The 14802-nt window shown below is 48.9% G+C and overlaps 1 protein-coding gene across 3 annotated transcripts; it reads left to right on the top strand.

Moving 5' to 3' along the window:
• Positions 1-574: 574 nt before the first annotated feature.
• On the top strand, positions 575-14431 carry ORAI2 (ORAI calcium release-activated calcium modulator 2). Of its 3 annotated transcripts, XM_083875480.1 has the most exons (5): positions 575-688; positions 2093-2265; positions 2426-2471; positions 5145-5385; positions 10653-14430. In XM_083875480.1, exons 4-5 carry the CDS (start codon positions 5158-5160, stop codon positions 11196-11198), a joined length of 774 nt encoding a protein of 257 aa, XP_083731606.1. In that variant the 5' UTR covers positions 575-688; positions 2093-2265; positions 2426-2471; positions 5145-5157; the 3' UTR covers positions 11199-14430. The 3 variants fall into 3 exon arrangements, with proteins under 3 accessions (XP_083731606.1, XP_083731605.1, XP_083731607.1); XM_083875479.1 differs by lacking the exon at positions 2093-2265; XM_083875481.1 differs by lacking the exons at positions 575-688; positions 2093-2265; positions 2426-2471 and adding an exon at positions 2767-2976 and having other exon boundaries at positions 10653-14431.
• The last annotated feature ends 371 nt before the right edge of the window (positions 14432-14802 follow it).

The raw sequence follows: 14802 nt of genomic DNA, 5'->3' as shown, positions 1-14802 counted from the left end.
CAGCCCGGCGGAGGCAGAGCAGCGCTGCCTTTTGACTTATGTAAGTGGCGACTTTTTGCTGTATAATTAATAATTGTAATAAAAGCACATTTGCATCCCATTGCAGCAATACCTTCTCTGTGGCTAGATTTAGAGATAACGCAAGCTCCAGACCCACTAACATCTTTACCAGTGGGTGGGTTTCAGCCCGACTGCGACTTTAGGGATCCGCAGACATTTTTTTTCCCCTCCAGATGCATGCTGACAGCGGGACCCCCGAGCGCTGCGGGCACGGCTCCGTGCCGGGGGATGGCCTTTCCCTGTACCCGCTGAGTCCATCCCCGTTCGATGAGACCCCCGGAGCCCATCAGCGGCTCCCCAGTGGGCGCAGGGGGCGAGCGCGGCCCCGGTTCCCGCGGAGGGGCGGGGGGCACCGGCTGCTGCAGGGCGGGGGTCGCGTCCCCAGGCCCCGCCCCCGCCGCCGAGGGGGCGTGGTCAGCCCGCCCACGGGCCAATGAGCGGGCGGTCACGTGCGGGGGCGTGGCGGTGCGGGCCCCGTTTCCTGCGGGTCACGTGGCCGGTGCCCGGCGTTGCCGTGGCAGCGGCGGAGGCGGCTCCGGCTCCCGCTCCCTCTCCGGGTCCCGATCCCTCTCCTGCTCCCGCTCCTCTCCCGGCCCCTCTCCCGGCACGGCTCCCGGACAGCAGCGCGGTGAGACACGGCCCGCCCCCGCCGCTCCCGGGGCCGCATCCCCGCCCGCACGGGGCTCATCCCCAGCGGGGCCCGCGCTCTCGGGCAGCGGGCGCGTCCCCTCAGGCGTGTTCGGGGGGTGACGGGCTCATCCTGCAGAGCTGGGAGCATCTCCTGCCCGCGGGGTTCCGGGAGGAGGGGGTCTCGTCCTGCCCGGGGTGCCGGGGGGAGTTGTTTTTATCCTGCCTGAGCAGGGATTCCCCTGTCCGGGGCGGTGTTGGGGGACGCGCCTGGTCCTGCCCGGCCAGGAGGAATCCCGTGCCGGAATGGGGATGGTGGGATTTCCCTCATCCCGCCTGCTGGGGGCAATCCCCGGCGCCTGGAGGGAGAGCGTGAATGGGAAGGGTCCACTGTGGGCAGAGAAGGGTTCTCGCCCTGTCCGGGGTGCTGTGGAGCTGCCATGGGATGCGGAGGGCCGGGCAGATCCCGCGGGATGTATCCGGGCAGGAATGCTCTCCCTGGAGGGCTGTACGGGAGTCACTGCCAGCATACGGTGCGGGAAGACCCTGGCCCAGGGTGCTTTTGGAAGGCGGGATCGAGAGGGTGAGGAGTTGTGGAGGACCTTTGGGATGCTGGGTCAGGATGCAGTGGTAGGAGGTTTCCTGCTAGGAAGGATCCTCTGTTCCAGATTGCCTTCGGAGGGAAAGATTCTCACTGGGAGTAGGTCTCATCCTGGCTCGAGGGACCCCCTGTCTGAGGCTGCTGTTGAAGCGGGGATCCTCGCTGTGTGGGGTCCCTCCTGCCCAGGGTGTGCTGGAAGGAGGTGCCCTGCCAGGAGCATCCCGGCTGTGGTGGGACCGGGGGGTCACATCCTGCCCGGGAGGTGATGCCCTGCTGGGGCGGGGTGTTCACACCCTGCCCGGGGACTCGGACACCTCCGGAGTGCTGCTTGGAGGAGTCCCAAGCCAGAAAAGAATATAAGAAGGGATTTTCCCATGGTAAAGAAGGCTTGAGCTCATCGGGGTGGAGTAATACGGTTTGGGATTTGGCTTAGCCATGGCCTGCGGGGGTTTGAACAATGTTAGACAGGGAAGGAAGGGACTGGCACAAACTCACAGATCAGTCTCGGGGTGTGGGGCGCAAAGCTGGGACTGAGGAGGGGGCTGGCATCCCAAAACCCGGCAGAGGAGCTGCCAGTGCTGCAGAGACAGCGCTCTGTGGGCGGCTGAGCACGGCAGTGGTGGGAGGGGGATCCACTCGGCTCGGCCCCGGTGGTGCTGGCTTCGTTCCCAGCTGTGGAGAAATCCCCACACGTGCACTGAGATGTGAGGAGGCAAAGGCTTTTCCTTTTCCAAAGGACAGCACTTGGCAGGTTAAGAAAATCAACATAAGGGAGCAATCACAGAGAGCTTTCTGTCCTCCCAGTGCGGGATGAAGTGGGGTCAGAGGCGTCGGTGGTGCAGTGCAAGTGAGTGAAGACACAGCTGGGCTGGACTTTGCCAGGGCTGCCTGAGGAAAAGGTCTCCTGGAGAATTCCTCATTCCCCATGCAGAACTCAGCAGCCCTGTGCAGTCAAACTCTGTAGGATAGTTATTTCGGTAAGAACAAGTATCTTAAACCTTTGACTTTGCAAGGCAGGAAGGTGAAATCTCCAGAATAAGCCTCCCTTGATGCAGATGGCAGGCTGAAAAGTATTTCCAGAGTAAAACTGCTGCAGCTACAGTGCATGTAAAATGGTTCTTTGGTCTTGTGTTTCAGCCCTTGGAGCCCTCCACCCAGTCCCTCCATGTCCATAGCCAGCAAGGTGAGTTTGACTTCCGGGCACTGCTTGCTTGTCTGGGTTACAGTTGTGTTTATGGATTTCATTCTGAAGCTGTTTACTTATTTGAGAACATCTCTTGAGCTGCTCCAGAGCAAAAATTCAGCCTTGTGGTATTTTTAGCTTATTTTTCTAAGAGAAGAAGCAGATGTGATTGGGTTCTCTTGCCCTCTCTCTGTGACCTCTGTATTCATTTGTCTTCTTAATGGAATTTGTCCCAGGGGTCAAAGTTTCCTACATACAAAGTTCCTAAGTATTTTATGGAAATAAATGGCTGAGTAGAGGCCATCACTGTCCCAGCTGGAGACAAAGGGAGTGCATTCACTCCATGCTATACGTTGCAGAATCCACACAGGATGTTGTCACAGGAAACAACTACATAATTTTGCTGCTCACAGATTGTTTCTTCCTCCAGTCCTCCCAGGAGGCTTTGTGATTCTGTAAAATAGGTGATCCTTGCCTTTTCTGGAAATACGGATCAAGCAGGAAGGTTTGTCCCTATTATTGTTTCTCTTCTTGTTTTTATTATAGCATGAATGTTCTAATATGCCTTTCTTTTGTGTTTGTTTGGGTTTGGGGGTTTTTTTGTTACTTCTAAATATTTTGAAAATTCCTGAGCAGGTCAGGAGCCTTCCTGGAGTGTTCCAGGGCTTGTAATAAGGGCTTTTTCAAAACCTGCCCAGGAATCATCCTGTGCTGCCATCCTTGTTATGTCTGAGGGGTCTGGGACCTGAAACCCCTCCCCGTGTTCAGGAGGACCTGCAGTGCTTTATTTGCTATTCTTTGTTATTGTGCCTGAAACAGCTTCCTTCCCTTTTAGTAACAGCATTCAGAATCGTGGGCAGTTGATGTCCTTTTGATCTTTGCCACTTCTCCAAGTCTCCCAGCAGTCATGGCTTTATTAACTGTCCCCATGTGGCCCCTGTCCGTGGGGAGCTGGGTAAGGCTGAAAGGTGCCTGTGACCTTGAGAGGTGGTGCTGGGACTAATTAGTGCCACACCAGGTGTGATTCTGGGCAGCATCTCCTCCTCCTGGGAGCTGGTGAGTGTTTCATAGCCAGAAGGTGCAGCTCTGGTGTCTCTGTCTGCCACCACCACAGCGCTCAGTGCTGGGGTTGTGAGTGAAGGGATTAACAAGGAATCGTGGCTTCCCTTCTTTCAAAGGCTGGGTTAGTTTCAGATGTCTGTGAGAGTTGAGAATTTTTTTCACAAAACATTCTGTGGATGTTGTTCTGTGTCTGGGGATCACCAGAGCCATTTGGCAGCAGCCTGGGGACATGGTCTGTAAGGCTTCCACCACCTGAAATACTCTTGCTGCTGTCATACATCTCTCTTTCTCCCTCGGAATTGCTTTTTCCTTTCCCTCTGCTCAGAGCCACCAGTGGCAGTAAGGGAACAGGATTCTTGGTCAGTTGTGGCTGATGAATGGAGTGTGAGCAGCTCAGGAAATTTAACTTCCCACTGCAAAAGCTTGGGAAGCTGATTTGTTAATCCTACACAGCGTTCAGCTCTGTCATTATTGGGGGAGAACTGAGCTTTGATGGGCACTGGTTTAACTGAGAAAAACTGGTGTGCTGGTTTGAAAGTAAACCCGGGGGGGGGTGAGATTAAACCCCACACAAATACCGTGAGACAGACTTCAGATCGGAGTTACAATTTAATGGAAAGATTACAAAAGATGCAATGATACAGAAAAACTGGCTTAAACCCACAAAGACAGAGCACAACCGAGCCCGTGTTGGTCAGGGTGGTTGCAGTGCTGTTGAAGTGATGGTTGCAGTGGTCCTGTGGATGGTCTGGTTCTCTAACGTACAGTCAGATTCAGGCAGGAGGGTTCGGTACCTCCCCCAGAGCGGGGCATTTCACAATGGAATGATGTGATCCTATGAGTCACAGGCTATTCTGGGGAGTCCTTTATGGCCCAGGTCGTTACAGCTGCCGTTGAGCCATTATGGCCCATTGGCAGGGATGACCCGCCTGGGCTGGGTGTATTTATCGCGGCTGAGTTAATTTGTGAAGACAAAGAAACACCACCCTGCCATGCAGGGTTTGCCTCTTTCCCTTATCTAACACCCAGCTCGCTGCCTGGGGGGTCGGGTGTGCACTGTGCACATGCATGAGGCCATTAACAGTTCATCAGGAATAATGTGGATGGGAGTAGAATACACAGTTTGGTTACACCCCGCATTGTAACCCAGGAGGAATGGTTACAATAAAAGAAGGAGCAAAAAGTGACTCCCTGAACTGGTGTTTGGTACTCGAAGGAGAAGCATTTGGAGCCAGCCCATGATGCACTAGGAAATTAACTGTCAACTCAAAACCAAGATAAGATGGGGCCCAAGTGTATTTATGTAAAACAAATTTTTATGAGTGAGAAGGAATTAAAGGGCAAAGTTGAGGTGCCTGCTGTGAAATGAAAATCCAGATGCTGTGCAGCCTTCATGAATTCCTGCTGGAATAGTTCCTGGGTGTACCTTTGCAATCTTTCCTAGTTCCCGTCATTTTGGCAATTACGGAGTTCTGTCTTCCAAGTGTGATGTTATTTGGTCCATCATTTTGCACTCACCAAGGGCAAACTTGTTCAATTGCAGCTTTTCCAGTAGGTGATGCTCATCCTGTCCACCACCCCCTCTTGAACATGACTCTTTTGTTCCCTCAGCATTTCCCTCATCATGAGCTCTGAATTAAACGTTCCCGTGGATCCTTCCACTCCTGCTTGCTGCTCTGAGCCCGGCACGAAGGGCATGGATTATCGGGACTGGGTCCGGCGCAGTTACCTGGAACTGGTCACGTCCAACCACCACTCTGTTCAAGCCCTTTCCTGGAGAAAATTGTACCTGAGCCGAGCCAAACTGAAAGCCTCCAGCAGAACCTCTGCTCTCCTCTCCGGATTTGCAATGGTAATGTGTACTTTATAGCTTTTTGAACTGTGAAGGTTTTTTGGGTTGCCTTAAATCAACTATTAATCAGTGTTTTCCTCCTGAGAAGAAGCAGGCAGTTGTTTCCTGAAGAGACAGGAGGCTTCTACCTCGGGGCTTCTGTTTGGCTGCTGCTGCAAATTTTGAGGCTGGCTCTCTCGCTGCAGCAGGGATACATGAGCTAACAGCCAACCCACACGTTCCCAAGTCAGCCCTTTAAAAATGCTAATCCCTTACCTGCAAGTGATCCTGAGTGCTCCAGCAGCATTGCTAAACAGTCCAGGACCTCCTTTGGCCCCGAGGCTGTCTGGTGCTGGCTGCCCTCATGCAGGCTGCTCTTGGGTGTGGAGCACTTTTCAGGCCCCTGTGGTTGCTGTGGTCCTGAATGTTATTTTAATTTCTCTGCGTGTTTTCTCAGGTCATGGTGTCTAAAATAAGGTGGAGGTTGGGTCACAGTCTGCCAAAGTGAAGTTTGCATAGCGCGATCAGGGAGATCGTGTTCTACCACTGAGGTGTGAGAGGAGCCCTGAGCCTCAGACCTGGTGTCAGAGGGCTCTGCAGCCTGCAGGGAGCCAAACCTGGTATATTTTTGTCCGTGCTGCCTATTGGAAGTGATCCCTGCTGCTTGCTTTCCCCTGTGCAGCACTTGGGTGTTATTTGGAAGTGATTTGCATAGGTCAGAACCGTGTCAGAAGTGAGCAAATAAACAAGACTGAGACAGTCAGTGGTCCAGCGCTCAGGCCTGTCTGAGCTGTGTCAGTGTGAGCCCGTTTATCTCCCATCAGCTTTTGCTTACTGGGAGTGAGAATTGAAACCAGTTTGGGGGAGGTTTCCTGTTCAGGAAGTGGGCAGGTCTGGTTGTTCCTGAGGTCTGTCAGCAGAGGGGCAGAGGGCAGCGCCTGGATGGCGTGGGACATGATCTGAAGATGTTTCATCCCGCAGCTCAGAAGCTGGGAGGGAAAGAAGGATCTCAGGAACTTTCCAGATCGCCTTTCTTGTTTTATTTTAGCGTCTTCCACTGCTTTTTCCTCCCCCAGCCCCCCAGATCATGAATCATCCATAACATTACAACAGCCTGGGATGATAAAGTTGGTCACCCAAAGTGAAGCTGGAAAACGGCAGGCGGGGACTTCGGTGGGAGCAGGCTGTAGTAGAGACAGGGTGCTCACTGCTCTCCACTCACTGGCTGTGTGCAAAAGATGCCCTTAAAAGCTTTTCTCAAAGTCTGTGTTGGTTTGTAACCAAGCTTGTGCTGCAGGGGCAGAAGGTCTCTCTTCTTTTTGAAAAACCTGGGTGCTCTCCTGTAAACTTCTCACACGGGATTTTCCTTTCTCCAAAAAGCCTCTCACAGGTGTGCCTCTGGTTACTGGAGGTCTGTTGCGACTGTTATCCTTAACACAATTATTAAATTAACATTTTGTATTGTTGGGGACTGATTTACCAATGTGGTCACACAAGGTGTCCCTGCTGGGGTGTGCTGTCACTGGCACCACTGAGACTCAGGGGCCTGCAGCCCACCCACACTGCAGGCCTGAACCACATCTCTGAAAACAAAGCAGGCTTTCTCAGCTCTCACAGCCAAAAGTTGCTGAAAGTCCTTGGCAAATACACAAAATTAACCACTGGTTTTACATTCTCTTTGAACTGTTTAAAGTGCAGTTGAATATACATAGCTGTAAGTAGTGTTAATTATGCTCATCAGCCTAACGTAAGAAATAGACCTGAAATCAGTAACTGAGAAATAAAATCTCTTGCAATAAGGAATTCTTTTTATTAGCATGCTTTTTCTCCAGCTGATTAAAAAGCTGAGGTGTTTGTTCCTCCTGGGCTATTTCTCCAGTGCTACGCAGGAATTCAGTACACGGATGTTTACTCTCTAGTAAGAGCACCTCTTTGGCTATTGATGAAAGAAAAGTTATTTAGAGATAAATACGTGTAGACGTGGCACTTAGGGCCATGGTTTAGTGGTGGACTTGGCAGTGCTGGTGTAGTGGTTGGATTCTGTGATCCCAAAGGTGTTTCCCAGTCTGAAGGATTCTGTGATTCTATTAAAGTTTCCCCAAAGCCTGCATTTAACTATGTAAACAAATGTCATCCAGGGCTTGGCTATTGCTTTATTTACTTATCTGTTGGTGTGTTTGATTCAAGCTAGCTCCATATGGGCTGAAATTATTGTGACCTGTTTGATATTTAATCAACAGCCCATGGCTCTGATCCAGCTTCTTCCAGACAGGCTGCAGAATAATGCAAACCTTGCTCGTTACCATCCCTGGTATTTCTGGCAGAGCACTGAGGCAGGTCAGGAGGATGTGGGTCATTCCAGTGCCAGGTCTGCTTGGAGGTGGGTTGTAGAGCAGCTGCATCTGCCCCGAGGAGGCTGCAAATAAAGAAAATTTAGAGGGAGCTTAGGAAACCTCCTTAGTAATTTTCCTGATGGAAGTAAGAGCTATTACTGCTAATCCATCTTCTCAATACTTACCCAATTGCTACAGGATATGTGTTTGATTTTTTAAAAAAACAAACCAAAACAAAAACCCTGACAGATCTACTGGAGTTATTGTTTTTACAGTCTGCCAAACCATCTGTGAGAATGTGTCATGGTTTATGCTAAGCCATTTGTCATCCTTTTGCTTGATATTATCTGTCCTGGTCTAAATTTCTCAAAATTAATATCTTTGTTGTGGACAGTCTGAGCTATACTGGTCTAAACCCCACCATCATTGCATGTAATTTAATTGCGGTTTAATTCTAAAAATGTTATGAGCCCTTGATCCTGCAACTGTGGAGTTCAGCTGGGTTATTCTCAAGCTTAAAATTAAGCCTATGCTGAAATATTCCATGGCTTGGCAGAGAGCTCAGCCTTGCAAAGTTGCTTCTGGGAAGAGGTTAAAATGAAGGGGGCTATTACATGGAAGAGTATAATTGTATCAAACATGACATATTAATAGTTTTACAGGTTAGGCAGCATTTTTAATGATTTTTAAATGGGTTATGTCAGCTTGTCCTCTTTCTCTTATCCCGGTCAGGGAATGACATGACAGCCTGTGCTGGGTAAAGCAATAATAGCTCACTCACCTTTTCAGTACTTGTTTGGGTTAAAACACACTGTTTTTCTACCTTGCTGCCCTATCTGGAATGTTGGTGTTTTTCACTGAAATGCCTCTTACTGAGCCATCAGTCAGTGTTAAAAATTCATCACATTGCACAGCTGAAGCTCGCCCTGGGGAATAGGTTAGTCTGGGAGGAAACATCCAATTAGCTGAAAAGTGCTACTCATGTGAAGGATAACAAGCAGAAATTGATATGTTGACATCAGCCAAGCTTTCAGCTTTAATATAAAGCTATAAATTGGACATGCAGGTACAATTCCCATTCAGCTGTGTCTCTGGGTATTACAGCACCCCATAATGAACAATGTACCTGCAGGTTTTCCTGGCTGATGGGGCGTAAATGGCAAACACAGTGCTGTACAAATTCATTGTACAGTGAAGCAGAGAATAAATCTGATCTCCTCCCTCTCGAATCAATAGAAGGGGAACTGCAAAGGGAACATACACAAGGCAATGGGAAATCTGTTCTAATTAAATTGACCTTGCAATTGATAGTGGAGCCAGTCCTGCGTTAGGATTTTCTCTGCTATACAACAAGAACTACTGTAAACTGCAACCAGGAGCTAATAAAAACAAACAAACAAAGGTAAAACCCTGACGTGTTCATGATCAGAACAGAAGGCTGGAAATGCCCAAGAACTATCACAGGATTTATGGTGTCTCTAATGTCTTAAATAGTTGATGAAGCTATAAAGTCCAGACTTGTAGAGATTGACCATTTTCCACACATGTTGTATCTTGTTTGCTGGTAAATGTGTTGAGACTTGACTGTGATCTGATGGGTTTCAGAGCGAATGTAGGTAGGGCAGCAGTCATGCCAGCTAGTTTCCATTTTCTTTAATCATTTTCAAGGCTTCCAACAGGGATAACATGAGCATACCCCTAATCTTCCAGTGCCTAAATAATATTATGAACAAGTAATACCAGAGCAAGTGGTGCAGGTGATTATACAGAGCCTGAAATGGCTGCTCAGGGGAATCTCATGTTAAGTCTGGATAACATAATCATGAGTCAGTTCTGCAAAAATCCTTCTGTGTCCCAGAACTGAGTGCAGATTTTAAACTTTGCCTTCTCATGATGTTCTTTAGAGGGGCTTCTTTCCAGCAAGCTGTGCTGTGCTGGACAGGAGGTCAGCTAGGATCACCAGAGGTTTTCTTTGCTGCCAAGAGACTTCTCTGCAAATCATGAAGTGCAGCCACAGATCCAAGCCAGCTGCTAGAGGGGAATATTTGATAGTCTTGTCCACTGCTTTCATGTCTTTTCTTAGCAGAAGGTTTGTTCAGTCCGTTCAGGGATGCCACCACATAGAAGTACTGGTTTATTTCACAGGTAGCTTAAATAATTATAAAAATTCTTGTGCTAAACCAGTTAACAGGACTCCAGTTCTGATCTCAAAGAAGCCTCCTGCTCTCTTGCGCACATTCTGCTTCTTAAGCTTTATTTGATTAAAGTAAAAATAGCTTTAGAGACCTGCTGCGTGATAGCTCTTGTTTTGGGAAGGAGACTCCTGAGTTACTGAGCACACCCATAAACCAGTAGCTGTCCACTTCTGCTGGATGTATCACTAAGTTATTGCCTCTCAAGGGAGAAATTTGAGGATATAAATAACTTTAAAGTTATTTATCTGGGCATATTTGTAATAAAAACAAATGTAAACCGTTCTGAGAATAGAAAGCAGTTATTTTAACTATGGGCTAACTTAAGCTATAAAGTGGCTTGTGTGCTTCCTATGGTGGGTAGTGAAACCTGCCTGGCCACTGGCCAGAGGATCTGCTTGTTTTTGCTTTTCTTTACATGCCTGAAGCTGAAACTTCCTGCGCTGCAGCCGCAAGGAAGGAATGGCAGTGGAGGGTGTGATGGTGGGTTAGAGCAGGCTCTTAGCTGCCTCCCAGCCCTATGTGGCATCTAATGAGCTCCTTCTGTCGTGTGCTGGGTTTGGGGCAGTTTCTGTGGCTCGTGGTGGCAGGGAGAGAAGTTTCTTTGAGAAAACTACAGTCTCAGAAGGGCTGCCATTCCAAAAGATTCTGGAGTGTGTACTTGACCTTAGGTGTCCTTCCTGAATCAAGATGCTTTCCTGGCTGAAAGCCTTGAGAAGAGGGAAGCCAGCAGGTGTTGACAAGCTCTTTGTTCCTTCCCCAGGTCGCCATGGTGGAGGTGCAGCTGGAGGTGCAGTACAAGTACCCCCAGATGCTGCTGATCGCCTTCAGCGCCTGCACAACGGTGCTGGTGGCCGTCCACCTCTTTGCCCTCCTCATCAGCACCTGCATCCTGCCCAACGTGGAGGCCGTGAGTAACATCCACAACCTGAACTCCATCAGCGAGTCCCCCCACGAGCGCATGCATCCCTACATCGAGCTGGCCTGGGGCTTCTCCACCGTCCTGGGAATCCTTCTTTTCCTCGCCGAAGTCGTGCTCCTGTGCTGGATAAAATTCCTGCCAGTGGGCTCCATCCTGAAAAACGAGACCACCAACGTGGAGAAGCCCAGCAGCCACGCAGGGTGGCAGTCAGCACTGGTGTCCACCATCATCATGGTGCCCGTGGGTCTGATTTTTGTCGTCTTCACCATCCACTTCTACCGCTCCTTGGTGCGGCACAAAACGGAGCGGCACAACCGGGAGATCGAGGAGCTCCACAAACTGAAAGTGCAACTGGATGGGCATGACAGAGGCATGCAGGTGGTGTGACAGAGCCTGCACACAGCTCAGAGGGCAGAGAGCAAAATAAAATACCTGGTCTGCTGCTTGGTGAGACGCACCAGGGATGGATTTTCTTGAGGCTTAAATCTGTAAATGCTACTTGCCTGCCATTTCTAGCTGTGGGTTCTTGTGCTGTTCCACGTGCTGGGGGCTCTGCCCTGGTTCTGGTCCCACACACTTGGTACTTAAGTTGACACTGCCGTGGTGTTCAAGGTCCAAACTTTATCTACCTTAACACTGGTAGCCAAAAATCTGTATTTTTTACAAATGCAATATTCCGTTGCCAAAAGTGAAACTACATCGGCTCTCCCAAAAGCCTGTGTGTATGTGTGTGTATTGTGTAGGACCTGTCTTACATGTCAGAACTCCCTGGCTGTCAGTGCAGCCACAATTAACTGGCAGCTCATTCCTAGAGCAGAGCTGATTAATGTGGGTACCTGCAGCTGACTCAAGGACATCCAGGAAAGCACAACAGAAACTGAGAATGTTGATCACCATTGTTCCAAAGCAAGTATTCCATAAATACATAAACAGAAAGAAAACAGCCTTAGTTTTTATGTTCTTTTTCTTGCTATTCTTTACTATATTTTTACAGCTTGGGATGTAGAATTTTGAATTGCAGGAGGCTGGGAGGTTTTCTCGTGCTTTCTTCAGCAGCATCTGTCACCTTAGGTTGAGTAAGTGCCAAGATCATGTGTTTTTTTCCCAATAAGAGGCAAGAGTGCCCAGGGAAGGCTTACAGGTGTTTTAGTTTTAACAAGGACATTCTTAAAACGGAACAGTGACAGGGAATTTAATGAGACAAGACTTTGAAGGACTAACAAAGCAAGTTTCAAGGAGGTAAAGCAGTGACAGCAAGTATTGTAGAAATCTGCCACTGTGTCTTCTTCGTTTGCGCATTGCTGTGATGCCTTTTGCCTGGTTTGCTGGAGAGAACAAGCCCAGTCCTGTGTTATTTCATCATTTGAGGTTTTGGGGTTTTTTTTTTTTTTCTTTTTTTTAATTGACTGTAGCATTTTTCTGTCAGAAATGAATGCTTCCTTCTCCCTCTCTACTAAAGCAGACAACTCCTCTGGTGGAACCTAGAGCTGTCCTGGCGAGCCTGATGAAGCCGGATCTGGCAGGAATGCTGTGTGCCATTAAAGAGCTATCCCTTTCCTTTGAGCTCATTTCTTTTTTCAGCAGCTGAGACAATGACATTTGCATGTCTGTGTTGCTTAGCAAGGGAAGCTTGTAAATTCCATAGCATCCTCGTGGGTGAAAACTTCTGTAAAAAAAAACCAACCCGATTTTATGATATTTGGTAACTTTGTGGAGAGAAAAGAGTGTTTTGCAATCATCAGCTCTTTTAAGGGAAAGTCAGGCTTTCTGACACACAGGGCTGCAAGAAGCATAAGCACATTTTCTTGGCCCTGATCCTGTGCTGGTTTCCTCCTCTGCAAACTCCAAAACTGCAGGTTCAGAATCTCCGAGGCCTTATAGGTTTCTGAAATCATTGAGGATGTTTATAACGTTCTGTTTAACCCTGGGCCCTTATCCCACTGGGATTTGAGAGCTCTGATGGCAGTGTATTACATGTCAGCTTCCCAGAAGGGAGAGTACACGCAAACTCCAGGGCAGCAGGGTGAGACTATCCCAATATTCCTCTCTGACAAGGGCCTTGGGAAACCAACTCTCATCTCTCTTGTTTACATGTGAATGTGAGCATTTCTGAACAAGTTGCTTAGCACTGTGTCTGTGGCTTTCATCTGCTGTTCTTGCTGCAGTTGGCATGTACCATATTGGCTGATGTGCAGCAAAGAAAATCGTCTTTGTGTGCTAAATGACTAATCTGTACTCATGTGCATATGCAAAAAACAAGGAGTGTCCTCCAGGGAGTGGGGTGGTCCTGAAATTCATATGAACTCCCCAGGACTCTGCCCTCACTCCCTTCTCTTTTTACCATAATAAAAATTAAAAGGTTTATACAACAGAATCAGAGTTGAGTTTTCTGCCAAGTGCTACACATGCTGGCTCCTCTACCAACAGAATTTCTGTTAAAAGGCCAGAGCCAGAGCAGATGGGCTGAATCTCTCATCTGTACTTTGACTCTCCTTTAACATCAGTAATAGTAGGTCCTTGTGTGCTGAGAGTCACAGAAGGCTGTCAAGCAAAGTATTGCACCATTTTTGCAATATCTTTAAAAAGCCTCTCCCTGTGCATACAGTGCTGCAAAAGCAATGCAGCTTGCATCATTCATTTATTTTTTTGTGGATATAATAAACTTCATCGAGTTGAGAAAGGCAGCAGAAACTGCGCTTTGATTTTGTAGAATAATTCATTTAGGCTTGGGTGGGATTGCATTCAAGATCAGCCTCAAGGCAGCACATCTGTGACTGGAGAGGGACTACCTTACTCCAGGGACGAGTCTGAGGTACAGTTTGGGATGGTGTCCCAAGGGCAAATGCTCCTAAAACAGAATAATAATACGCTTTCTGGTTTTGCTTGCAGCTGTTTCTTGTGTCTCTCTGGGCACTGAGTTCTCCCTTCCATGAGAAGCTCATGGGGGTATTTTTGATTCTCAAGGTTACCCATCCACCTTCGTGCTGTAACTCCTCTGCCTTCCCAACAAGAGCACTTGCTTTTCTTGCTCCTGCCTCTCTTCCTGCAATTTCTTTACATTTTCACCGCAGTTGGGTCCAGACTTGTGTTGCAGAAATGTTACCTGTGGTACCAGCCACGGGAGTTCATCCATAAAGGAAGGAATAGGAATGTTATAGTTGTCCAGCTGGGTGTTTCTGTGCTACAGCACCAGGAAATCCTCCTTGCTCCTGCTGCTACCCCCGTGGCTGTCAGCAGGATTCCCATCAGTCAAGCCAGCCTTTCCACACTGTCCCAGCAGGGCTGGCAGCTCCCTGTGTCACGTCTGGGTTTGTCTGCCCATGCCTGGCCACGTCTGCCCTGTGCTGTCACCTCTCTGTCGTTCCTGTGCTGTCTGTCGTTCCTGGAGTGTCCCAGGTTTTGTGTGGCTGCAATCCTGCAATGCCTGTACGGAGATGCTTCTCCCAAGGGTTCCACTCTCAGTTGGGGATGTGTGTTGAGGATCTCCCCTTGCTTTCTGTGCCAGCTTTGGGCTCTGAGCTGCTGCAGTCTGGGGTGGCTGCTGCCCTAATTCTCAGCCCCCTTGGGCTGTGCCTCTCTGGACCAGCTATTGCTTTGTTTGAGCTGTTTCTCCAATTTTTTGCATTGGAGCATGGCACAGGGACAGCCATGATCTTGCTTTAGAGTCCTGAGTCTTCCTCTGGATTTTTTTTTTTGGCCAGTTTTTGCCCAGCAGGGAAGTGCTGCTGCAGGAACCCTGCCTGCCCACCCTAAAGCAGGGAAGGAACTCTCAAGGACAAGGGAACAATTTTTTCTGTATCAATCCCGTGCAGCAGCCTTGGTTAGGAGGCAATTCCTCTCTCCCTTTCTGTCTTAGGAGTAAAGAAGGGGCAGGACCGCGAGCTGAAGGGAGCCAGGATCGGGTTCTCCCTTTGCCGTATTCAGTGGCAGCTCTCACTGTGATCTCTCTATTTTTAACATGGCCCCGGGGCAGGGCTGGCTCCCTGTTTCA

The sequence above is a fragment of the Zosterops lateralis genome (assembly GCF_965231275.1).
Source record: "Zosterops lateralis genome assembly, chromosome: 19".
Lineage (NCBI taxonomy): Eukaryota > Metazoa > Chordata > Aves > Passeriformes > Zosteropidae > Zosterops > Zosterops lateralis.
This window is presented reverse-complemented; position numbering and strand designations above follow the sequence as displayed.